The following is a 27,573-nucleotide window of genomic DNA, read 5'->3' as shown; positions in this document are numbered from 1 at the left end:
CTCCCAGTGGGTAAATTAAGAATGGAAATCTGGAGCACAGCAGCTTTTAAACGGTGCATTGGGGACGTTCAGTTTGTAACAATATGCTGGGACAGATGAAACTGTCTTGGGTTAGAGAAAGAACAACAGATGATAGGAAACTGTGTTGTCCAGAAGCTGGGATTCAGCAGACATGTATTATTCAGGTAGCTGAGGGAGGGGACACGAACCTGAACCTTCAACAGAAGCAAACTGGAATGGAGGGCCCAGCCCATGAAGGTGACCAGAAGGACCCCATGCTGCAGACTGCGTGGGTAGCTGGGCAGAGCTAAGCAGCTTGACAGACTAACGTCTCTCCAGCTGGTTGAAGACAAGCTCTCGGAAGACGGTGCTGCATGGCACAGCCCCTGACAACTTGCTGGGTGACCGCCGGGGGCTCCGAGGTGGCCGTCTGAACTATGTGGTCTGATCTCAGGCGGCAGGTCTTGTGGCGCTGCCTTCACACAGACTGGAAGTGCTAACAGGTGGCGAGGACACTGCTTTACAGTGATGCAGGAGGCCTCATGCCACCCTCACTCACGGGAAGTTTGACTTGGTGGACTCAGCCAAGTCACAGAGGTCTAACGCTTCTCCGTGGTGATTTCAGGCTGCCCTGGCAGAGAGCACGGTGCCTGCAGACATGTCACCGCTCCACGCATCAATGCTGGCAGTCCTTGGGGCTCGTAAGTAGTTTTGCTCCCCCAGTCCCTTTGGACTGATATTCTCTATTGTTATCTATTTTATAAATTCTGCATTCTTGGTTTATTTACTCCTCCCATTTTTCCCCCAGTGTGTGTATATGGTGCAGCTCACCTAGAGCAACCTCAAATTTCCAGTACTAAAACGCTGTCAAAAACAGCCCGCCTGGAATGTGTGGTGTATGGAGGAACAATTTCTGAGACATCTGTGTATTGGTACCGAGAAAGACCTGGTGAAGCCATCCAGCTCCTGGTGGACATTTCATCTGACGGCACTGTCAGAATGGAATCAGGCATTACATCAGGCAAATTTGAGGTGGATAGGATATCCGAAACGTCTACATCTACCCTCACCATTCACAATGTAGAGAAAAAAGACATAGGTACCTACTATTGTGCCTTCTGGGAGGCGCACAGCAGCCGACAGTTATAGCTATCTCATTCAAAAATGTTTATTGAGTCTTTATTTATAATTATGAAGTGGGAAGCCACAGTCACCGTCAGTGTGCTTGTAAACAGTCTCTAGATAAACATTCATGTGGTGACTCTATGTGGAGTCGCCAAAGTCTATATTTTCTCAAAGCAGAAGCTTTGCATAAGTCTATACAAGTGACCAGTCTCGTGTTTTACAAGATTCTACTCTCTCTCCGGCAGCTTTTCTAGGTCACCCATGTTTATTCATCTGGTTCAAACTCTCCTACTCACTATATTATTTTCTGGCATAACATACACACGTTTTTAGTGTGATTCTTTTGTATTAGTCAGCATGCATTACATCAGTTTTCTCCGATCTTTCTGTCTCTCTTGATTAAGAAATGGACATTACATTAAATGGCATTCATTTTTCTGGAGGTTAACATGTAACAAACACAGCATGATCTAACCATGAGCAATGACAGATGCAGCTCATGCATGCCTTGAGTGGTGATGTTTGATTTTAATTCATAAACACTTCGACTAATTGAATCTAAGTCAAAGTCTACTTTGGATCGGGGTTTGAGGAAAAAATCGTTTTCTGGCTTAAGATTTTATTTATCCAACAATGACTTTTTGATAGACTACTCTGAGCTGGGCATTACGCACGGCGGAAATGGCAAGGCCCGTAAGCTCTGCAAAGGCTCGAGTTTGCTTCTGTTAAACCCCTTTCTGCTACTGGGCTGCCATTCACCTCTAAAATGAAAGTCCTCAACTTGAGTATAACCCGCGGTTGTAAATCTCTTACGAATTTCTGTTACTTCTAGTTCAACTTAGGTTTTGCAATTTATTATTATTGGTGGTGGTGTTTTAATTTATTGTTATTTTTTGCCATGAAACCCTTCCTTGAAATGTGATCTTACAAATATAAAATAGAGAAGAGTAGATTTCCACCAGCAAAGAGTTGAGGGATGAATGATTCTTAGTCTCTTCTTCTCAAATAGCTCTGATACTTTGATGCTTCAACAGCCCAATAATTATCCGAGTATGACGTATAATGTACAAAGTGGTCAAGGTCCAAATGGGACTCCCCTTACCACGGATGAGCTGTGTGGAAAGGCCTTTAGCGTCTCTAGCTCCGTTTCCTCTCCTGTGAAGCAAAGGTCCTGTAGTTACCATATGGGGTGGCTGTGAGAACTTCTGAGCTGATGTGTATAAAGGATTTGGCCCAGTGCTTGGCATATTGTGACAGCCCAGTGTTATCTGACAAGAAACAAAACCAGATTCAACAGACAAATAACAACAAGCACGCACATATAGTCTTGTGTCCCTTAATGACAGGAATATATCCTGAGTAATGCATCTCTTGGCAGTTTCCTTGTAGTGCAGATATTGTAAAGTGCCCTTAACACACACCTAGATGGTATAGCCTGCTACACACCGAGGATATGTGGTATAGCCTATTGCTTCTAGGCTACAAACCTGCACACCACGTGACTATGCTGAATACAATAAGCTATTGTAACGCCAATAAGTGTTTGTGTATCTAAGCACAGCACAGAAAAGGTATAGTAAAAATACAGTGTAAAAGAAAAAACCCGGCCGGGCGCGGTGGCTCAAGCTTGTAATCCCAGCACTTTGGGAGGCCGAGGCGGGTGGATCACGGAGTCAACAGATCGAGACCATCCTTGTCAACGTGGTGAAACCCCATCTCTACTAAAAATACAAAAAATTAGCTGGGCATGGTGGCGCATGCCTGTAATCCCAGGTACTCGGGAGGCTGAGGCAGGAGAATTGCCTGAACCCAGGAAGCAGAGGTTGCGGGGAGCCGAGGTCGTGCCATTGCACTCCAGCCTGGGCAAAACTCCGTCTCAAAAAAAGAAAAAGAAAAGAAAAAAGAAAAAATGCTACACACATATAGGGCAATTTTATTATAATTTGTCCATCTTTGACTGAAACATTATACAGTGCATGACTGTATATACAAGAAAACAGACACACACACACACGCACACACACACGCACACACACACGCACACACACACGCACGCACACACACGCACACGCACACGCACGCACACACGCACACACACACGCACACACACACACGCACACAGACACCCCTTTATATATCCAGGACTTAGCACTACATCTATCATAGTGTGGCTGTCACAGTTTGTAGAGAGAACAGGTAAATATGAAGAATCTCTTACAAGAGGTCTAACATTTTGGTCATGGATCCCTAAGGCCTTTGACTCACACACAGCTGGAGAGGACAGTGGCCTTGTGCATAGCTCAGACCCCCATTATGGGGATCCGAACGTATAGTCACGTACTCCTCCCCACGTCTCCTTCTGGCTAAGGTGAGCTTCACCGGGGACATTTTGGCCACACCAAAGGAAAACTAGCCAGAGGCAAAGCAGTTCTGTCAAAGCTAATATTTGCCAGTTAAATGGTTTAAATTTCTGACTCAGAGAAACACTGACAGCATCTTATTAGAATACACTGTACATATAGTAGGGGCTCAATGAATATCTGTTGAGTTGAGATTGAGATTTTCATTATTATGGAGGTGTTCATTTTACCTAATGGGTCAGGGGGTTGTATGAATGGATGCTGTGAATATTCTGATGATTTGGATTCAACCTATTTTCTCTTATACCTTAGGTGGGTGAGGCACAATGACTCTGGATGATAGAAGTAACATTATATTATCTAGTTAACATAAAATTTGAATAAAATCTAAGGAAATCTTGGAAAGCAATATTTTCATATACCATATCATTATCTTTATCTTCCTGGCTGATCCAGGAGAAAATTAGAAGAGAAAAATAATGGTTGCGGATTTCTGAGGAGACAAAGCAAGGTGAAGCCTCTTTTTTCCAGCGTGCACTGGCAAAAGCACCTCTCCAGCGTTGTGGTTTAGCTTGGATTCAAAAGCAGTTTGCCAGTAAAGATAAATGTCATGTACGTCATTTATAAAATATTGCTGCAATAAGCCATATATGAATGTTGCATACACTTTAGGGTTTGCATTTAATCCTGAAGCGGTCACCTCTTTTCATGTCTGTTTATACTCTTTTCCCATTTACTGAGCGGGGAGGGTCTCCTTATATAGTGCTTCATTGTTAAGTCAATACCTGTTGTTTCTGGGATGTTCTTTTTGTGCATTAAAAACTTCAAAATTAAAAACAAAAACAAAACTCCCCGCGCATACAGGTACTAAGGAAAAAGTCATGTCTGCTGCCGAGGAGTCACTGTATAGAAACCACAATTCTAGAAGTTGCTGTATCCACCTGAAAATCTATGTGGACTGTTTTGTCTTGGGTGCTTTTTGCCTTCAGTCCTGTGAATGGGTTCACAAGAGGCAGCCTGGGGTAGGGAAAAAGGGCAGTTTGAAATGTTTATCTCCAGACATTCTGATCGTGAGTATTTTTAATTCATGTCATTGATGTACTTTTGAAATGGCCTAATAGAGAACCATTACTTTTGAATTTTATTTTAAAATTTACTTAAATAAATCATGTTTTATAATATTAAACATGTCTCTGCATATTACTGAACACCTAGAGACAATATGTAAAATTTGTTGGTTAGAATGGCCTGGAAGGGGCCTGCTTGATGGCTTTTTCTTTCCTCTTCTCTAACAACTTTTGCTGCTGCTGCTTCTTCTTCTTCTTCTTCTTCTTCTTCTTCTTCTTCTTCTTCTTCTTCTTCTTCTTCTTCTTCTTCTTGAGACAGTATCTGTCTCTGTCCCCCAGGATGGAGTGCAGTGGCACAATCTCAGCTCACTGCAACCTCCTCCTCCGGGGTTCAAGCAATTCTCCTGCCTCAGCCTCCCAAGTAGCTGGGACTACAGGTGCACGCCACCACGCCCAGCTAATTTTTTGTATTCTTAGTAGAGACGGGGTTTCACCACGTTAGCCAGGATGGTCTCGATCTCCCAACCTTGTGATCCTCCCACCTCAGCCTCCCAAAGTGAACTTTTGCTTCTTTTAAAAACGAAATCTTATCTTTTCTCTTGCTTCCTACTGATCACTCCGCTGAGTTAAAGAACATGTTGGTGATTTGAGTGCTCCAGGCAGCTTATTGGGCTTGCATGTCTCCGATGAGCACTAGGAATTTTGAGCCTATAGATCCAAGGTCTTGGGGAAAAATAAACAACTTTTTTCAGTGAGTTAATTGATATAGAAGAGAATGGCCACTCCCACCCACACCTTTTGGATCCTGGGCATCAGCTGTGGGGTAAATGGCCCTGTATATTGGCCAGTGGAGGAGGACGCAGTCAACTCAGGCCCCTTGTCAGGGAGAGAATGCTGACCCCACTCTCCTATTTCCCAGCTGCCTGCTGGTACACAAACACCACCTGCAGGATAAGGAAGACCATCCGTGCAGCCCAGCACGGTCAGACTTTTAAGGCAGAGTCAGGTGGAAAATGGACTTGGATGAGCAAAGGAGGAAATCATGCAGATGGCCCAGTAAGTGGGTTATGTTTGACGCCAAATAAATAAGACGAGCTAAAGAGCAAGAAGGTTTTATCTAGTTTCGTTTCACTTTCCACAAAACCACGGAGATCTCATCTCCAACAGAACAGATGTATGACTGTTCCCTGAGTGAAAAAACAGGAAACTGGACAAATCTTTTGAGACCAAAGATCATCATTAATCAGTACTTCTTTAGATGATTTCTTTTTCAGATGTTTTATGTGACTTCGTCAGTTTATTTGAAGTTGTTCATAGCATACTATGCTGAAAGTATTTACAACTAAACTTAAACAAGTACAAGTCAGAGCAACAAAAGACTATGAATTTACTTCTGTCAAATGATCTAATTATATTCCATGGAATTTCCCTTCCACTGAGACATTTATCAGCTAAAGTATTTACTGAACCTCAGCATAGACACACTGTATTTCAGCTTAAAATGTTTGTTGGGGGAGGAGGATGAAGTAAAAGTGCAATCATTGCTTGAGAAATGTTATTTCACTCATTGGTTATGGCAGAAAATACCAACTGCACTTTTCCCCCTAATCTTCTATTTTTTTTCCAGGATCTCCATTTATATGTTGTACTTATTTCAAGAGTATCGAAAATAGAATGATTTAAAGAGGAGCATGTATATTATTTGTAATGTCTTTGTTCTTCAGTTAAGTGAAGGGTATCAGATATTTGTCATCTCATTAAATAAATCATCAACTTGTAATAGAATCAAATAAGAAATGTAAAAGTGACATACATTTAGATAAATGATTATTATGCTTTGTGATTACAATGCTTCATGAACTGACAATATGATTGATCCAATTGTGCTCATGGTGTTCTTTAAAACAATAACTGAGTTTAAAATAGGGAAACTACCTCAACTCTCATTACATGATTGAGACTAGAGAAATGCCTGTCACGTTCATGTCAAGTAGGATTTATCCCCTCATCCCCGTTGCTATAATTGATGTGCCTCTTCTGTAGATCCCTAATTTAATTTCTTGACACTTTTAAGTCAACTTTTAACTAGCAAATCAGCAAAGTACGAATGGATTCAGAGAGATTGAATCACGTGCTGACCATTAGCAGTTTACTGTAGTCCTGTTCTCTATTTTTTACTTACTTATAAATTAAAGTTGGGCTGGGCTTATACCTGTAATCCCAGCACTTTGGGAGGCCGAGGCGGGAGGATCACCTGAGGTCAGGAGTTTGAGAGCAGCCTGACCAACATGGAGAAACCCCATCTCTACGAAATATACAAGATTAGCTGGGTGTGACGGCGCATGCCTGTAATACCAATTACTAGGGAGGCTGAGGCAGGAGAATCACTTGAACCCGGGAGGCAGAGGTTGCAGCGAGCCAAGATCGTGCCACTGCACTCCAGCCTGGGCATCTAGAGTGAAACTCTGTCTCAAAAATTAATTAATTAGTTAATTAAAGTTCCAGAGTAATTATCAAAACTCCATATTTATAATCTGAAATTGGCATAATTTGAATTTGCAGTCTATGAGTCAGCAGATTTCTCTGACTTTCCTTATTTTCCTTGCTTAGCCACAGATAAACAGAAAAATCAGTGAGTATGTGTACAGAGTTAAATACAGACTATTCTCTGAGTGAGCTCAGTTCTATGTGAAAATAAAGAATATAGTAAATGTTCTGATAAGAGTATAATAGTAGTAGCTATTGTTTGTTGAGTCCTTCCTGTGTGTGTGGTACTTTATACTACGTGCTTCATGTCCTTCCTGTGTGTGTGGTACTTTATACTACGTGCTCCATGTCCTTCCTGTGTGTGTGGTACTTTATACTACGTGCTTCATGTCCTTCCTGTGTGTGTGGTACTTTATACTACGTGCTTCATGTCCTTCCTGTGTGTGTGGTACTTTATACTACGTGCTTCATGTCCTTCCTGTGTGTGTGGTACTTTATACTGTGTGCTTCATGTCCTTCCTGTGTGTGGTACTTTATACTACGTGCTTCATGTCCTTCCTGTGTGTGGTACTTTATACTACGTGCTTCATGTCCTTCCTGTGTGTGTGGTACTTTATACTACGTGCTTCATGTCCTTCCTGTGTGTGTGGTACTGTATACTGCGTGCTTCATGTCCTTCCTGTGTGTGTGGTACTTTATACTACGTGCTTCATGTCCTTCCTGTGTGTGTGGTACTTTATACTGTGTGCTTCATGTCCTTCCTGTGTGTGTGGTACTTTATACTGTGTGCTTCATGTCCTTCCTGTGTGTGTGGTACTTTATACTGTGTGCTTCATGTCCTTCCTGTGTGTGTGGTACTTTATACTACGTGCTTCATGTCCTTCCTGTGTGTGTGGTACTGTATACTGCGTGCTTCATGTCCTTCCTGTGTGTGTGGTACTTTATACTGAGTGCTTCATGTCCTTCCTGTGTGTGTGGTACTGTATACTGCGTGCTTCATGTCATTTTTTCCTAATAAATCACTGGAAGACAGCCATTATTGGTATTATCTCATTTTTATAGCTATCTTCTGGGAACAAATGTGAGACTGATAAATTAAGAGACTTGACTGTAAGCAGTGAGGCTGGGATTTGAATCCACATCTGTTTGACTATAAAATCTATTGCCTCAATTTCCCAGTGATAAGAAAAACAAACCAAAATGTACTTTTAAATGGAGACATTTTGGGGGGAAATAGAAATTTTATTATTCTTGTTATGATTAGTTTTTTTTTCCACCTGCAGCACTAAGCTCCGTTCTCTAGGGTCACGTGAGGTTAGTTAAATTGATGCTTACAGGGTTTACTTCAAGACAATCTGCAGAGAATTCTCTACAGAGAACTTTCTTATGCAATCAAATTTTTCTGACTTCCAGGTTCTGAGATTGGTTTTTTCAACAAGAAAAAAAAAAAAGCGTAACCAAAACCGTGTTTATTGAGCGACAGAAAGGCAGTGAGATGGAACACAAAGATATTCCTTCTGATTATCACCTGTCTGCTGCACTCCCTAACTGTCAGTCTGCTGGGAAGCCCAGAAATGTTATCCAAAGGTGGACAGGAAAGGGAGGAAAGGCTGAGACCCAATTGCAGCCTGGCCTGAGATGGCCACATCAGGTTCTGCTTCCTGTATAACTGCCCAGAGAGGGCTTGCATGGGCAGAGGGCCAAGTCAGTGTCAGGCCTGGAACTTTACATGCTTTTCTCACTTCGATATTGTCAACCCCTTTCTTAGAGAAGGAACTGGGGATTCAGAGAGACTGTAGCCTCCAAGATCACGTAGGCATCACTAGCAGCAGGGAAGGGATGTAGAGCGAGTGTGACTGTCAGTGAAACTTACCCTCATTCCACCACACCACACTCACCCAGCAAGAACTGGCATAAATGATCGGGAGGAAGAGGGCCTCAGACTTCTCTGTAGATTCACAAAGATGTGGAATGTGATCCTGTAAGTGTACCCAAGCACGGAATTTGGTCCTTTAATGTAAAAGGTTGAAGCAGAAAGACTTCAATTTACCAAATGAAACATCAAACAGCCTGACTCTTTTGAGTGACTATCAATAGGATTACCACTATACTATTCACTTGTCCTTCAAAGGAAAAAATGAAACTAAGTCCTTGATTCCATGACACAGATAGATGTTCTGAGAAGGAAGAAGTTAGTGGATCACTGGGAAGGCTTCACAGAGCCGGAAGATTCAAGTAAAAGACTTGCCGAATAAGAAAAGCAGAAAGTTCATTTGTGCCACACACAGCCTGGCTGCAACAGCAAAAACTAGCTTTTGTCATTACATTTTCTAATGCCAAAAGGACATATCTTAGGAAAAAAGCACCCCAAATTTACAGATATGTTTTTATTTATAGCACTTAATTATTTTTTGAATCAAACTCTTCAGTTAACTAATTTTACTACTTCCTTGGTTACAGGATAAGTGAGACATTTGCAGCCAATTCCCTCTTTGCTATGTTTGCTGCGAGGTGAGACGTGGACGTGGGAAACCTCTCTGGGGGAAGACGATGGGCACAGCAGACCCATCACTGGTCATGCTGTAGCCCACCACTCAGAGCCTCCACTAAGAGGGCAGGGCTGAGGGCCCCACCACACCTCGTGATGGGGAGTTCCTCTGTCTGGAGATGTTATTGATTATCATTTAAGTAAGGAACTAAAATCCTAAGAAGAAGAGCATACCCCAAAGCCAAAATTAAACCTCCTAACAGTAGCTCTGTGCTCATCCTGCTTCAACAAGGAGGCAGAGGAGAGAGGATGGAGGTGAAGGATATGGAATCCACTGAGTTCCCACTTGATGCCAGGCCTGTTATGCACCTATTCAAGCCGATGCTGGTAGATAGGGCATTTCGATTTCATTTTCACAGCTGAGGGCACCGGGTCTCAGATAACCACAAGTCAAGCTAACAGCAGGCTCAACTGGAATGAAAAGCAGGACTCAATGATTGCACGCTCACCTGTATAGCACACTATGTGGACTTGCTTGGTATTGAAGAAACAGGGTTTCTTCAGAGTTCCGACTCTACCATTCACAAGCTGAGAGGCCTCACATTACCCCCTCTTTCCCGTGGAGAATCCCTTCCTGTCTCAAACTGTTGCTTTGATTAAATGAACCAATGTTTGCCAAAGTGTTTTGGAAATTGTAAACACCATACCAAAGAGTTCTAGTTTTATTTTAACACATTTCGTTCATTCCAGTATGATTTCTCCCATGAATTATCTCCTAAGGATAGTCAATATTTGTGGAGCTCCCACTATAGGGAAGGCATTCCTCCTTGATGAAATAAAGGGCTTTAACAATCCCTAAAACATATGACTTCGATGTAGCAAAAGTGAAATGAAAGTAGCAGGTAACAAGTGGTCTAGCAAAGCTGCAGTGCTCTGTGCTGAGTGACAGAGGCATCAGCAAAGCTGCAGTGCTGTGTGCTGAGTGACAGAGGCATCAGCAAAGCTGCAGTGCTGTGTGCTGAGTGACGGAGGCATCAGCAAAGCTGCAGTGCTGTGTGCTGAGTGACAGAGGCATCAGCAAAGCTGCAGTGCTGTGTGCTGAGTGGCAGAGGCATCAGCAAAGCTGCAGTGCTGTGTGCTGAGTGACAGCGGTATCTGCAGTAATATCCACTCTAATTTCTCAAGAAAAATAGATGGTAGCAAAGAAGAGTCAATGATATTGCTCATTGAGTGATTAGCATTTTTACGTACTGGATGTGCGGTCGGAGTTTTTCATTTTGTCGCAATCTCGGCTGAGACGCAAAGCTCGGGGCAATGGTGGTAATCCAGAAGAAGGAGACCGAAGCAGAGTTTCTCAGTGGGTGGCAATCCCCTTTCCAGCAGATATTGGCAATGTCTGAAGACATTTTGTGTTGTCACAAACGGAGTGAGAATGCTACCGGTATCTAGTGAGTAGAGCCAGAGGTGCTACTGAACATCCTACAATGCACAGGACAGCCCACAACGAATTATCCAGCCCAAACTATCCACAGTGGAGAGGCTGAGCAACCCTGGGGTAGCTGGCTGTGTTTCTCCAAGACTTGCTAAGGGCAGACAACATTGATAACTCCAACCTTTGGCTCATGAACTATATCCAGCCTAAATACAGTAAGAGCTTAGAGAATTCCCGGGGACTCTAATTTTGCAAAGACTTTCTCTGAAAAGTACTGTTGAAAGTTCCCTGGAAACCCCTTCCTTTCCCGGTGAGGAGGTGACAAGGTAGCTCTCCTACTTCCACACCAGGTAGGACTCCCAGGTCCTACAGCCACCATGGGTCCAGAGCAGAGCCCTGTGTGCAGGTCGTGGAAGCGTTGGGTCTGTGCTGTGAGCATTTGGTGGGCAGAGAAACCAGTGAGGACTCTCACCCGGAAAAGTAGACAGGTGGCTTCAGGTCATAGCACACTTGGAACTTAGATAATCTTGATGAAACAACAATAATGAAAAAGAATCTTTCTAAAAGTTTCTAAGAAAGAACAAGATAACAAGGTGAATAACTTTTACCCTGGCAAACAGACTGATTATCATGGTGTCATATAGTTATGGGTAAAGGTCCCACGTGCCGCTGACCAACTGGCTACCTCAGAAATGACTGATCTGGGCACAGGGCCGGGGGACACCCATTTTTTCCGTGAACACTCTACACATTTCCCCGTCCTCGTACTGGAGTGGCTTCTCAGCTCCAGGTCACCTGTCTCCTCAGCCTTCTTCTCAGGCACCCAGCCTGAGCAGACGGGACACCACAGCTACAGATACGCATCTGCTCTTCACTCTGGGAATGTGAACTTGTTCCCCTAATTCTCAGATTGGCTGAGGGATATTTTTTTTAAGATGTATGTTTCATTTCTTGATACCTTTGGTTTCATTGAAAATGCTATTTTGTTTCTAGTTGAAATTGGCTAAAAACAGTTGAAGAGAAAATCTTTATTTCATTAGCAGAAATGAGGCGTGTATTTTCACCGTAGGGCATCCAGATAGAACTTTTCATACACACTCAGATACTAACAAACACCAAATCAGGCTTTTGAGGATCTGACATCTTTTCAAGGTCAATTATAGGCAAGGAGCTGCAACCATATATAAAATTCTGTATATAAATTCTATATGTAAAATTCTGTCTATTTCCCTTTAGTTCTTAATATAAAATTCCCAGAAAAAGAGGAAGACATGGTGACCCAATATAATGGCCCCCCGGAACCTAGCATGACATTGGAGCCAAGGTAATGAGCACTCCCCGTTATCATGTGTGACCACATCCTTCCCGTGTGGAAGAGCCTCATCCAGCCCTCCCCCTGGCTAGGCCTCAGCCTCAGCTTGCAGCACTTCCTGTGTTCCTCAGGCGATGTCTCTGTGGTCACAGGAAACCAGAAAGGGAGTCTGATGACTATCAATTGCACCCCTCATATGCCAGTAACTTTATTTCCTAAGTGTCTGATTTGACATCATTTCGTATTGACTTAGGCTCCTATTTAGAGACTACGTTTGTTGAAACTGCATGATTATTTCAGAGAAGGCAAGGTCCATTCTTTCATTTCTTACAGACTTCTAGTCATGGTGAAACACTCAGGGTGAAGATGCTGGCAAGGAACAAGATGGAATTCATATCCACTCAGCTCCATTGGCTGCCAGAAAATGTGATAGATACCCTACATGTTCAGAATCTCAGGTGATTGTCATAAGAACCTGGTAAATAAACTTCATCATGAAGGAAATAACTGATGCTTAGACAGGGGCAGGTATCTATCAAATAGTTCATGCTCTTTCAATTGCACTATTGGGCCACTTTGAAAACCTTTAGTGTTTATTAACTTTGTAGGAATAAGGCCAGGTGCCGTGGCTCAGGCCTATAAGCCCAGTGCTTTCAGAGGTTGAGGCGGGCAGATCACTTGACCTCAGGAATTCGAGACCAGCCTGGTCAACTGTTTTTTGTGTTCTCTATGAAAACACAAAAATTAGCCAGGTGTGGAGGGGCATGCCTGTAGTCCCAGCTATTCCAGAAGCTGAAGTGGGAGGATCACTTGAGCCCAGGAGGCAGAGGTTGCAGAGAGCCAAGATTGCACTACTGCACTCCAGCCAGGGCCACAGAGCAAGACCCTGTCTCAAAAACAAACAAACAAACAAAACTTTATAGGAATGAACTGTGGCATTTGTGAGAAATTATGGGCTGGCCCAGACCTACTGCCCAGCCTTGCAGAGCCAGGTCAAGACAGAATGGGCAGTGACTCAAGAAGCCAGGCTAAAGGGTCATGTTGGACAAATATCTGGAAGAGTTCCCCCTCCCACCCCTTGCTCACCCTGCCCCCCACCGGCATTCTGCCTTAGGACCCTTCTTACTGGAGGGGAAAAGGCTAAGAAAACAGAAAATTCTCTCTGTTCTTGTGAACTTGCTTCGGCAGATACATGGAGAGGGATCAACACTGCATGGCCCAGACTTAAGGAAAAAATCAAAATGTGTAACGAGGATCACATTTTGAAAACACTTGGCCAATATATTTTTATTCTCCCAATAAATCATGTCACCTGTCACCCTTTCTTTATTATAGCTAATCCATATTTACTACCCATAGAAAAAGATGGTAGTTTCCCACAACAAACTCAAGGATTGAATTAATTGTGAGATGTTGGGCTTGAAAATTGGGTTCAAAATTTTTTTTTAAAGAGTTTTCTAAAGTTGTGAATCTCTCGTTCATAGGTCAAAGGCCACCTGGCAAAGAAAGGACCCAGAATTATATTTCAGGTGCTAGATATGAAGGCTCAGCGTATGGTATCAGTGACATTAATACCCACCCAGGGAGAAGCAGTGTTCCTTCTGGCTGGGAAGTGTGAGATGGTGGGGAGAGTGAGAGGGGCAGAGGGTTACCTAGGGGTACTTCCTGGTTCCCTTGCCTCTGAGGTTCTTATACCAGAGGGGATAGAAAGCCCAGTGGAAACTCAAGCTAGACATAAGCAGAGTCTATGTGTGTCTGGCTCCTGTCAAGCTTCCCTGATACAGCCCTGGTAGAACTTCATCGAAAGTGGAAGGCGTTTGCAAAGCTGAGGCCAAATCAGTACCACTTTCCACATAGGCTGTGCATGTAGGAGGCCCAGATGCCTCTCAGGGTGTCTGAGAGGATATACAGGTACTGAGGGGGCCAGGGGAGCACAGTGCCTGGGATTCGGATGAGAAGCTGCAGGGTGGGAACTTTGCATCCCGAGGCCGTGGTGTGGAGTCAATAGTGGCAAGTTCAGTCTGGTTATTATACTAGCCAGTCCAGAGGAAGAGTGAAATCCCCGAGGTCAGCAGGGCAAAGTGCTAGAAGTTGTTGAGGATGCTGAGAGTAGCAGGAAGACAACTCTGAACTCGCTCACACACCCTGGCCCTGTGTAGCAATGTCATCCTGGGGATGAGAAGGAGGAAGAGAGAGAAACGCAGAAAAGCCTAAGCAGGCACCACAAAGAGACAGAGCCCATCCGAAAGAGGCTGCTCTAACGTGGTGGAAACTCTTTTACGTTGGTAAGTTTAGTGCCTCCCCACAGTATCAGAACAAGCAAGAGAAGACAGGTATAGGTTGTCTACATTTTCCTTCTGTATTGGATGATAGCCTGTGCGTGTTCCACCACTGTGCCCCACTCAAAGGTACCTGGGTGCCTGTGCCCTGCTCAAAGTCACTTGGGTAAGGGAGGGCAGGGGGAACCAAAATCCCACCTCATACCCACCCGCCCCTGCACACTCGGGAGCTGGGCGGTGACAGCCAGGAGAAAGGGTGTCTTTATCTAATTACTCTGCCTAAGGGCATGCTTTTTGTTAATTAGCAAAAAAGGAGCCTGTTTTGAGCTCTGGGCAGTGGGGGTGCTGTTTAGGAGGTAATTAATGATAGAGTCACACAGACAAGATACAATGTTTTAAATAAGCTGAATCCATGTAGTTTCCTAACCCCAAGGAAAGACAAAAGTAGTTTACACAAAAATAATCATTAAAGAACTAAGGAAAACAATGTTTGATTTCAGCCACCAGACATTACATTCCAGAGCCTTGGGAAAAATTGATGGTCATGAAAAAAGAGTCATCTGCATAAGCGACACCATGGCGTGAAGTCAAGGAGTGCAGACTCTGGAGTCAGAGGCTTGAGTCCACTCGAGCATCTTCAGCTTCGTCTTCTTTGGCAGAGAGTAGCTCCCCTGCCAGTGACTACTGTGAGGATCAGTTGAGATAATAAATAGAAAATGCTGAGCCTCAAGCCTGGAGCAGAGAAAGGACTCAATAAGTACTAATTACCCAGTACTTGTTATTTAATTTCACTTTTGTCTGCATCCCCTGGTGTGAAATGGTTTGAGCAATTAAGAAAAACCTTCCCTCAGGGACACTGCCTTGTTGCAATCTTCACTAGATACGGGTACCCTGCCTCTGCCTCCAGCTCTTCTCCGTCTCTATCTCTATCTCCCTGTTGTCTGTCTATCTAATTATTTGTAAATGAGCTGGTGGATTTGTTGTTGCCGCAGCCTGGCTAATGTTATCCAGAGATTTCTGAAAACTCAGGAGTGGCATGGAATGGTAGCCCCTGCTGGAACCATTTACCTCAAACACCTGCAACTGCACACGGCTCACACTGACCTGAGGCCTCTGGCCTGTCCTTGGAGGCAAAGACTGTGTAGACAAGACGCCTGGTTACCAGCAATCATCTGCAGTTTCCTCGGAGCTAATGACATTGCTTTTCTCTTTGCCCGGATTGTGTGAGAGACTTTTAAAAAAATAATTTAATGTGTTCTCTTGATATTTCAGGTGTTCGTTGAAAAGTCTATGCCATTTTCCATCTCCCTCTCTTTTCCTAGTTGGCTAATCAAAATAATACAACCAGAAATATTTGCATATGCAACAGAAAAGAAGGATAAATTTATTTGTGCACATATATACATATCATATACATCATATACATATATGTGTGTGTGCGTACATATGTATGTATAATCGATATATTTGAAAGAAATAAAAGGTTTTGTTAAGCACACAGGTTCTAGAGTTAGATCCTCTGTTGCAAATTATTGAGGACAATTCTCTTCAGTCCTGCCAAAACAAAGTGCATGCTTAAACAAAACGTCTGCTCTGTAAAAATGCCTTGGTCTTGAATAAAAATGTCTGCCGTGTCAAAGCCTCTATGTTCTCATCTGGAAAATGGGAACAATAATAAGAACCCTCATTAATTGATAATGGACAAAAGTGCTTGCAGCACACAGCCTGCCACAGACAATGCCCTCAATTAACGCAAACTATTGATATTATGAACAGTGTCTATTTTCTGACAATGTTTTCAATAATATAAATTGCGCTTCTCTTCACTTCATTTATTTGAAATAATAAATTAAAATACAAAAACGTGTCTTAAAATTGGCCATTTGTCTTTCTTCTTGACGCCTAGTAACCCTTTCCTGCATTTCGGGAATTTTCACCTCATAGGCTTTGGTGAATGAATTCATCTCCCTCTGCAGAAAAGAGAAATGCCTAATGTATTTTCTCAGCCTTTATTCCAGGTAGTCAGGTAGACTGTGGACTCCAGCAATTAGACAAACTCCTCACAACCTCTCCTCTCTCTCTGTCTCTGTCTCTGTCTCTCTCTCTCTCTCTCTCTCTCTCTCTCTCTCTCTCTCTCTCTCTCTCACACACACACACACACACACACACACACACACACACACACGGCTGCTGGAGTTGCAGGGTCTGGAAGGTACTATCTGGCAGGGATGGAGTGTGCAAGGGTGAGTTCCAGGTGGTGGCTGAGGCTGCCCTAAGCCGGGCCCTGCAGACTGGCTCAGCCTGCAGCGTGGGCACCCTCTCCTCCCTCTCATTCCCAGGACAGATCCTGTGCAGGGGAAGAGTGAGTCCTCCTACTCGTAGCCACAGGCCCATTGGTCTACTGACCTCCACCTCCTCAACATTCAACTCCCCAGCCTTGAGTGTCTCAGAAACGGTATTTATCAGAAAAGAGGGTGAACGGGGCCGCTGCTTTAGGAGGAGCCATCCGAACCAGCCATTTCCTCTCCTGTCTCCTCAAAAGGATCAACGCTGTTGGAGTTCACACCTGTCCCACACGACATGCCCCAGAGCTGGACAGAAGTGTCAGGGACAACCACTGTCTAAGGTTAAAGGAGCTCTGAGGCACCAGAAGATCTCCAAGAAAACCACATGGAAATCATAAAATGGAACTGAAGGAGGGAAAAGAGAAGTTCTCCGATGTGGGAAAATGAAGTACTCACAATATTTGACCAATTTCTCTTGATTTAGCCCAGTTACTACTTCAAAACAGTCAGCAAAGCACTTTAACAATGAAAGTTGGGGTGGGAGGGGGCGGAAGTGGAGGGAAACTGTGCATGGTGGTGCATGCCTGTAGTCCTACCTACTCAGGAGGCTGAGGCAGGAGGATGGCTGGAGCCTAGGAATACAAAGCTGCAGTGAGCCATGATTACACCACTGCACTCCAGCCGGGGCAGCAGAGCGAGACCCTATCTCTACAGAAATAAAAATAAAATGTAAGGGGGAGATAAAAGTGTAGTAGTGGTAGTAATATCTAATAATTACTGAAAAATTACTGTATGTCAGGAATTATACTATGTGTATTTAACTAGTCTGCATAAAATTTTAATATAGGTGTTATTATTATATTCATTTTCAGATGGAAGATTTGAGGCACAGAGATTAAGAAGTTTGCACAGGGTCAGGCATCCAGCCCCTAAGTGGTAAAATGAATAGATAGACATTAAAAATTGTTTCAGTGGGGCACGGAGGCTCACGCCTGTAATCCCAGCACTTTGAGAGGCTGAGGCTGGTCGACCACTTGAGCTCAGGAGTTGGAGACCAGCCTGGGCAACATGGAGAAACTCTATCTCTACAGAAAATACAAAATTAGCCAGATGTGGTGGTGAGTGCCTGTAGTCCCAGCTGCTTAAGAGGCTGGGGTGGGAGGAGGCTGGGGTGGGAGGATCGCTTGCGCCTGAGAGGTTGACGCTACAATGAGCCATGAGTGTACCACTGCACTCCAGTGTGGGTGACAGAGCAAGAGCTTGTCTCAAAAAAATAAATAAATAAATAAATAATGCTCCAATGATATGGGTCGTTGCTCAGAATATAAGATGAACTGAAAGAAAACAGAACACTATACATGTAAATATATCTACAGTCAATAAAATCATATTAATATTTACACATCCGCAATGAAAACATCTACAAGTAACATATCATAATGTGAATAGCAGCAGGCCTTAGTGATACGACTGTGGATGTTCTTATTGTTATCTTTCCCCATTGCTCTGTTTCTTTGACAAGCACCGTTACCAACATCTTCTACCTATCAACTGCGTGACTTCTGCGGATTACTTGATGATTCTGGGCCTCATATTTCCTGAAAATGAAAATTCCAAGTCTCCATATTACGTGATCATTGTGAAGATTAGAAGGGTGAAAAACACGTAGAAAATAGAAAATGCTCATTAAGTGTTTGCTATTATAAAGGTCAATGCTTATAAATATGCAATAATTAAAAATATTATGCTGAGGAAACGTGTTCATAAACAACTCCTAGGCAACTAGAAACCCTTCTCATCTCCATGGGAATTAAGGAACACCCATGGCCCCCTCGCATTTGTGCAGAGGACCCCGTGAAGACTGCTAACCTGATTCGAGATATGCAGGGTGAGCAGGATGGGGGCGCAGTGCAGAGCCTGCAGGCGACACTAAAGGACTCCCCAAACCACTTTCTTTTCTCTCCCCAATTCAGGCCACACCCTCCAGCCCCTTACCCAAGGGGTCTAGCCACTAGGGCTGCACTTTCCTGCCTTCTCCTTGGGGACACCGCCTGGCAGACAGGATAATGCTGCTCGAAGCACTCGCCCTCTCCTCCTTCTGGGCTCGTGAGTCGCTATCCGAATGTTCAGTCTAGATCAGTGACTAAAATCATTCTTTGTTTCCTTCTTCCACTCTCAGATGCTCACTGGAAAGTCTCCTCTTTTACTTACAGTTGGACTTGGAGTATCAAAAGTGGAGCAGTTCCAGCTGTCCATTTCCACGGAAATAAAGAAAAGTATTGACATACCTTGCAAGGTATCCAGCACAAACTTTGAAACAGACGTCATTCACTGGTACCGGCAGAAACCGAATCAGGCTTTGGAGCACCTGGTCTACACTGCTCTAACGAAATCCTCAGCTGGAGGAAGCCAGGGTCAGAGGAGCAACAAACTGGAGGCAAGAAAGAATTCTCAAACTTCCACTTCAATCCTTACCATCAAGTCCATAGAGAAAGAAGACACGGCCATTTACTACTGTGCTGCCTGGGAATACACGGTATCAGAACTGTTGAGACAACACGCACAAGATCCTCTCCCCGGTCTGCGCCCACCACATCCTTCCCGACGGGGGCAACCACAGCCCGTCCCCAGCTGGGCTCCCAGACTCGGGCTCACCTTCTCTGAGGCTCTTCCGGGCTTTTTCCAGGAAGCTGTTGTGGGTTGTGCTTACACCTTCGTTCCAAGCTGATCCCAGGAATTGTGCTCCAGAATCTTTATTTGACACTATTTCTAATGAGTGTTGAAGACTTGTCTGGGGACTGAGAGGACACAGGTCATGCCACCGTCCATCATATCACCACCTAGACACTTCCAGTAAATAGAAAGGTGAAGTTGAGAGAGGCATCCTTATAACAGACAGTCAAGACAACCCACCTGCAGTGTAACTATCACTGGCACGGTTTACACCTAAAGAAATGAAAGCTTAGAGAACTGGGGTTGCGTGAGCTGCCAGATAAGTCATGCTCTTTGAGCTGGTCTATGACACCATACTAAACAGTTTAAGGATCGCAATTCTCTAAGTGAATGCTAGGATATCTGGGATAAATTTGGGAAGGAGTAAGTGCCCCTTTTACTGGGAGGGGTAAGGAGGAGAATTTGCCAGCATGAGATTGTAGGAATAGCGCTCCAAGTCATCCCAGGCTCCACTGGGACATGTTGGAATAACCCTTGATCTTACCTGTAAAGGAAGAAAGAATTGTGTGTGTGTGTGTGTGCGCGCGCGCGCGTGTGCGTGTAAGTTCTCTACAGTGTTCTCAATTCTTCGCGTATATTAGCTCCTTTAACCCACACTACCTACAAGGTCTGGTTGGTTGTTCTCATCAAACATACACAACTCCTGAAATAAGTGGAGTGTTAGTTCACACACTTATCCAAATCACAGAGCTGATATGTGGCAGGACAGCCTAGGGACCCAGGTCATCGGGTTCCTCTTGAATATGACACTAAACTGCTTCTTCATCACAGGAGTGTAAAAGAAAAGACGCATTGTTCCTATCCCCATGGAGGAGACAGAACTGACCATCGTGGAACTTTAACTGACACGAATTACTACTGCCTGCTGAAGCATGTGCCCAGGATTCCAGTGATCAGATGTATTCACAGAATAAGTAAAATGCCAATAAACTACCAATTGACTTTTCAATATAGAAACATAAAAAAAAACGGGGTTTTCCATTTCTATGTTTGTGACAGGTACTGTTACTACACTGTAGGTTCATTATCTTCATTATGTGATAGTGTAAATTTCTTAAGTCTCTGGAAGCCATTAAGACACTGATAGATGTAGAAAGTGAGACACAAAGATTTCAGATAACTCAGCCAATGTTAGATAGGGTAAGTGGTCTTAGAAGGGTGCATATTACCATAGGTCATTGATAGTATTATTCAGATGAGCTTTTGAAGGACCAAATATATTTTCAAATATAAAGTTAAAAGAACAGAATGTAAAACTTTAAATGTAAGACCTATTAAAAATGTTTAATCCTGCGTTATAATCCAAACAAATATATTACTATTATAAACATGTAGAGAACATGCTTAAGAATAAATGCTGACTGCTCTTATATTCTTTGTTTTAAATAGTTAACTAATGTTCTACTAGAGTCTTCTCAAAATATTTTCATCACTTTGGAACACATTTGGTCAGATTGTCTTCGGGGAGGATCAGGTACTTATCCAAGCTTCACGTTTACCAACTCTGTGATCCGGGATGTCATGTGTGCCACACCGTTTTTGTCTATCAGAGGGAGATAAAGTGTAAAGGAAGTAATGCTAGAAAATGTTTAGAACACCGTTAGCAAGCCTACAATAGATGTTTGATATAACATTAATTTTAAAGTGCCTGTAAAAATGAACTTTATTTAAAAACACCCCTCTCTGTGACACAGTCACAAGACAGTTCCGAAGTCCAAGGTGAGTCCCCACAGATTGCCCTGTCGGTCCCTCCAGCAATTTCAATCAAGTTTCCTCTTGAGATGCACCCTCATTATAAGTGAAACTGGATTTCTCTGAATTATAATCTGCATTGTGACACCCCAATTAATTATAAACTGAATACCCCGCTGTATTTCTACAACTATAGAAATGACTATAGCTTTTTAAATGAGGTGTGAGTTATGCTGGTGGAAAATGTCAGTTTTCCTTTTTTAAAACTGTCAAATACTGTCCATGTTTTATGCTCCTGAGTCCCAAATCCCCAAAAGATTAGCAGAAGGATCAATTTTTATGTGAGGTAAAGAAAGCCATATGCTCCTATCTCTGGAACAAAGTTGTACAGTCTGAAAATCAAGGGGGAACAGTCAAGTTTGAAGCAGAACTAATTCAACTCCAGAGCTGCCTCCATCCCATTCCACAGATACATTCCTGTCAGATCACGGACTGTACTCCTTCAGTGATCAGTGCAGTGCTCCTGGGAACTGGTCAGCTCCGCAGTAGGCCATGAAGTCCCCAGAAGCCACCTGATCCGCCACATTTTTCTCTCTCACCCAGTCACGCCACACCCTCCCCCCACTGACCAGGGCCAGCCAGCAACCAGCGTCCTTCTCCCGGGGATATGGTTCAGCAGACAGGAGCATGTCCCTGCTGGGAAGATTCATATTTTTCTCCCACTGCAGCTGTGAGTTACTCCTCAATTACTTCAATATAGATGAGCAGTGAAAGTGATTTTTTTTTTTTTTTTTTTTTTTGAGACAGAGTCTTGCTCTATCACCCAGGCTGGAGTGCGGTGGTGCAATCTCAGCTCACTGCAACCTCTGCCTCCTGGGTACAGGCAATTCTCTCTCATGCCTCAGCCTCTCAAGTAGCTAAGATTACAGGCGTGAACCAATGTGCCCGGCTTATTTTGGTATTTTTAGTAGAGATGGGATTTTGCCATGTTGGCCAGGCTTGTCTCAAACTCCTGGCCTCAAGTGATCTGCACTTCTTGGCCTCCCAAAGTACTGTGATTACAGGCATGAGCCATCACATCCAGCCAGATGAAAGTGTTTCATTATCATTTTCTCTTTCTATGTCCCAGGTTCACGGGAATTTCTCTTCTTTGTTTGTAGTTGGACTTGCTAAGTTAAATTTAAAGCCATCAAAAATGTCATCTACTAGAGCTCCAGATAAAAGTGTCCAGGTATCTTGTGTGTGGTCCACTAAAGAGTCTGTAAATATAGTTATACACTGGTACCAGCAGAAACTGAATCTGAATTATGAGCCATCTGACATATGTCACTTAAGTAAAAGTCCCAGTTCATGTCTGCTTGAGTAAGAAAAACAACAAACTTAAGGCAAGAACAAATTTGCAAATGCCTGCTTCAGTCTTCATCATAATCTTTATAGAAAAAGAGGATGAGGCCATTTACTACTGCGCTGCTTGGAACCCACAGCACCAGTGCCACACTGTCCCACACAGCATCCTCTCTTGGGTCTCTGCCAACCATGTCCTTCCCATGGGAGCAAACTCTATGGACTCCTAGCTGGGCTCTCAGCCACAGCCTTGCTTTCTCCGCAGCACTTCCAGATCCTTCTGGGAAGCCATCTTAGGTTAATGCCCATGCATTAGGCCCTGCTTTAAGCAGGAAGCATGCCTTATCATAACGTTCACAGTTATTCATTGAACACTGCTTCCTAATGAATTAAGGTTTCGTCTGGGAACGAGTGGACACAGGCTAAGGCCCCATTCCTGTCACCATCTAGAGATTTAGGCCAACGGAGAGAATCATTGTGTACCAGGAATCCCGTATATAATTATCACAACACCCCTGCAACAGAACTATTATTTGCCTGTTTTAATAAAGAAATTAAAGCTTACAAGGTTAAAGCAACTGGTTAAAGGCAAAAAGTGCATGTTTTTGTTTCCTAAAATGGTCATGAGGCCACCCTGCGTATCTAAAAATCACACTTGTACAACAAACAGATTCTTTGAGGTGACTTTGGGGTTGAGCAAGTATCTTTTTTCTGTAGAGAAGAAGATGATTCCTCACTTCATGCTAAGGGGTGTGACCATTTCATCGGAAAAGAGCCCCAGGCACTGGGCTGTTAAATGAGCCCAGTACATTGTGGATCATCTTGGTTTTGCCGGTGAAAGGGAGAGATTGAGTCAAGAGAACAGCTAATAACTCTGCGCAAGAAGGTTCTTTATTCGTACTCTCAATACTTTGCATTTATTAACTCTTTCAACCCCCGGCAACCTCTGAGGTCTGTTCTGTTATGAACAGAAGTGCATTTTACTCAGGTAAGTGAGAACTGTGTGTCCTAGCCACTCGACCAGATCCCACAGCTGGTTTCGTGGTAGCACAGGATTGGACCCAGCTAATCTGGCTCTAGAGTCTGTACTCCTTGAACACAGAAGGGTAAAGAGAAGTACCATACGTTGTTCCTACTCTTATAGAAAGACAAAATTGACAACTTTTACAAAACATTTAATTTTGAACTGAATCAGGTGACCAGAATTTGAGCAATTAGGAATCCTTGCTGAGTAAGTGAAATACCAATAAATGATCCATTTTTTCAAAATATAATATGATACAAATTCTGTTGTTTTGTGATGCCATCTCTAAAATAATTGAGAAAGAAATGAAGAATACCTTTAATCCATGTACTTTTTCTATAGCAGTACATACTAGGCACCCCGTGGAAAAATATAGACACCACCTTGCATTTGTACCATGTGTTGTCTTATTTATTCTATAATTTCCAAGGTCAGAACAACACATTCATCCTCATCATCCCCTTTTCCAAGGACCCAGGAAGGCTACTGAAGGAAATAAAAGGGGGTCCCAGGAAAGGCTGACCTGGGGCTGGAATCAGACACTCTGTCAGTCTTTCTCCTCCCACCCCGATGCACTCAGCCTTTTGTGATCCACATCCTGTCTGTATAATTTCTGACCATCATATTCCCTCAGGGTGGGCCACACTTGGTTTCTTGAATCTATATCAGCCTTTCAGGCATCAGACTAAATGGTGAGAAACAGAGAAAGAGACGCCTGATTCATAGTGCCTTCAAATGATAGAATACTATGACCTTGTGCAAATGTTTTATACATTTATTAATAAAATTCAAACATCTTCATAATAAAATGTGAAGAAAAGCTCTTGAAGTGTATAAAACCTCTTAAAAATATAAATGTCTGTGTTGATAGAATTTTTTTTAATCAGAAAGGAATTATCCAAAATTGTAGAATAATTGTTTCCAAGGGAATACATACTTTTAAATTCTTCTACGTACGTTCACTAATTTTTATATATTTTCTTAACTGAGATACTAAGGTTTTGTTGTAAGATATACTTAAAGTAATTTTCTCTTGTTTGGTAAAAATTGTAATACTAAGACACGGTAATGTCATCGAGGACTGATGCTGTGCTAGGTACTGATATCTGAGTATTTTATGCATTACAATTGTGTAACAGGACAAGGCAAACCCCTTAGTACCTCCAGAAGATGTATATGTAGGCAAGATACACATGTAGAAACTGAGGCCCAAGAGCTTAAATAACTCAGCCTGCATTCTATAGAGTGAAGTAGTATAGGAGAGTGGAGCAATGTTAAATATTAATTTCCAGAGAAAAATATTACAAGTCCAAATACTGTCTGGGGTGGTGTCTAGCCACTTATACTGGCTGAAGCATAACTTGATACATTTTCCACAACACCTTCACCTGCTAAATTCTTAGGGGCTGTAGCTGAAAATGATGTTCCTAGATCCGTTTTGACCTAGAAGATAAATTCTCAGGAGAAGGAAATGGGGACAGTTGTGTGCTTGCTGGAATCACAGATGAGAGATATCAGAACCCCCACACAGAATCCCTCTTCAGGTCTGTGTGTACCGGCTCCCTTCCAACAGGCGCACAGGCTCAGTGGTGTTGTCAGGGTTGGACTGCGTCTCCCAGGACTTCCCCCTCAACCTCTGGAAACTGGATTATGTTCACACATTAGGACACACAGAAATCAGGGTTCTCTGTACTCATGATCCAGGGATTATCTGTAAGTTTATACGATCCAGACTCGAGAGGGAATCACCGAGTGGCAGAAAACATGCTGGGTAACTTACATATCTTACATAACCATGGCAGCACTTTGCAATGCCATCTTCATTTTTTCCCCCTTTAATAGGAAATCATTTGAAAGACAAAATACCTTCTTAAACCCCAGGTGCCCATGTTTCCTCGTCTCTGTCCTGCTCCCCTGAAGAAGTTAGCATACATTTGTTCCACTCATGTTGGAGGGTGAGTGTGGGATCCAGCTCTTGCCCTCTCTCAGGCCCATTCCACTCTGAGGGATCCTGCTACAGCCCAGCCATCATACTTTCTTTTCCACTGGCCTCAGATCCTCCTGGGGCAGGGAGGGGGCATTTGATTATCCCAGGACAAGGTGAATACCCACCAGAATCGATCCTCTTCCTGGCTTCTGCCTGTGATCACCACAGCCATTTATTCAGGGCCTTGTGCTCCCTCTTGGGCACTGCTCGAAATCCTTTTCATGTAACTCATCTCATCCTTGGGAAAATCTTTTCATATTAATCTGTCATGATTCACATCTTACAGAGGAGGAAACAGAGGTACAGCAATGTGACTTACCTTGTGGTCACAGGGTTGCTAACTGGGGTGGGGAGGGGCCGGGGTTCTGGCTTTGGTGTCTGTCTTCCTAACCACGCTGTCCTGACTCTGAGAGAGGAGGTAAAAATGGCATCAAGTATATGATCTCTACGGCTAGAAAGAAAACTGATAGGAGATTAGACATTTTAGTGAAATTATAAAGGCTGAGTGCAGATTGGTGGGAGAGTGTGAGGCCTTGGGGGCCACAGATATAGGGAATTTTCCACCATCTTTTAGACTTTTTTTTCCAGAACCCTATCAGGCTCTTGCAGGGAAGGACATGGTGAATTCAGAGAAAGCTTCCCTTTTGATACTGGCTGTAGGAGCGGAACAGTAGCCACTGCTGAAATTCACTCAGAACTACTCCACTTCCTCTCCACTGTAGAAGAAAGACAATCTGCAAGAGAAGGTCTCCATGGAATTTCATTTTAGATGAGGGAGGGAAAAAGAGGCCACCACCAACTCTGCCCAATACTTTATCCCTATCTCCACAGAGTAACAAGTTTTAACGTGCAGAAAAGTGGATGTCAAAAGCACAGCCTGAGGACACTGGTGGGTGCCTCCTATGGCTGGAAATGCACCGCCTCTGGAGTAGGAGCAGAAACAATTGTGAAGATACATTCTCAAGTCCCAGTTTCACCCTGCCTGTTTCAGACAGAAGCTGAATGAAAATAGCAGACAATCTCTCCCTTCCCCACCTCTCACCACCGTATTGTCTTGAGTAAAAACAACAGTAGAATGCAGCAAAGAGAGCTTCAAAAGACAGACTGACTCTGGGGAGCAGAACAAAAGGAAGACTCAAAGCCAAGAACAAGGGATGACTAGAGAAATCTAAAGTCTCTGACGTCCTATGAAGAACAAACTCCAATCCTGATAACTTAGCAGCAACAACCAACTTCTAACCCAGTCTAACCGGGTTAGCACAAACTCTCACACTAAAGGTCGGGTGGAAGGAAAGATGGAGGCATTTTTAAGCATCAAATATAATTATCTCAATATCTGTTGTGCTATACAACATAGTCCCCTTTTAATAAAATGTCTAAGTAGCTTACCCCAAAACAAGAAGGAACACAGTCTGAAGCCACCAAGCAACAAGTCCTGAAGCACCAGGATCAGACTCTGATATGACTCAGAGGTTTGAGCTGTCAGGCAGGGAATTTAAAATAACTGACAAGTATGTTACAGGCTGCAATGGAAAAGGCAGACAATATGCAAGATCAGATCAGAGAATTTCAGCGAAGAGACAGCAATCATATTTTAAAAAATCAAATGAAAATGCAAGACATAAGAAAAAAGCTACAGTAACAGAAATCAAGAATGCCTTCGAATGGCTCACCGGTGGACCCTATAGAGATAAGGAAAGACTTGGTTAACATGAAGATAGGCCACCAGATATTACCCAAATCGCAATGCCAGGAGATAAGAGAGAATAGGAGAGAAAGCATATCTTCATGGAAGAACAGAACTATGGACAATCTCATATTTTCAAACATATTTGTAATGAATCCTAGGAACAAAAGAGATAAAGGATCAGAAGAAACATTTGAAAAAGTAACGGCTGAGAATATTCTGAATGCGGTGACCAACACCAAACCACAGAACCATAAACTAGAAAACACCA

The 27,573-nt window shown here is 43.2% G+C and overlaps 1 protein-coding gene and 1 gene segment (V, D, J or C); both read left to right on the top strand.

Moving 5' to 3' along the window:
- The first annotated feature begins 614 nt into the window (after positions 1 to 614).
- Positions 615 to 27,573, top strand: part of TARP (TCR gamma alternate reading frame protein) — a 63,156-nt gene continuing 36,197 nt past the window's right edge. The window contains exons 1-2 of the mRNA XM_054237007.2: positions 615 to 701; positions 809 to 1,132. Coding sequence (XP_054092982.1) covers positions 659 to 701; positions 809 to 1,132 — 367 coding nt within the window. The 5' untranslated portion in view covers positions 615 to 658. The remainder of the gene's footprint in view (positions 702 to 808; positions 1,133 to 27,573) is intronic.
- On the top strand, positions 18,855 to 21,309 carry LOC118143602 (putative non-functional T cell receptor gamma variable 10). The segment is given in 3 exon segments: positions 18,855 to 18,941; positions 19,049 to 19,700; positions 20,340 to 21,309. Coding segments are annotated over 2 exon segments (555 nt in total).

This window comes from Callithrix jacchus, chromosome 11 (assembly GCF_049354715.1).
Source record: "Callithrix jacchus isolate 240 chromosome 11, calJac240_pri, whole genome shotgun sequence".
NCBI lineage: Eukaryota > Metazoa > Chordata > Mammalia > Primates > Cebidae > Callithrix > Callithrix jacchus.
Note: the sequence above shows the minus strand (reverse complement) of the source record. Positions and strands in the feature narration are given on the sequence as shown.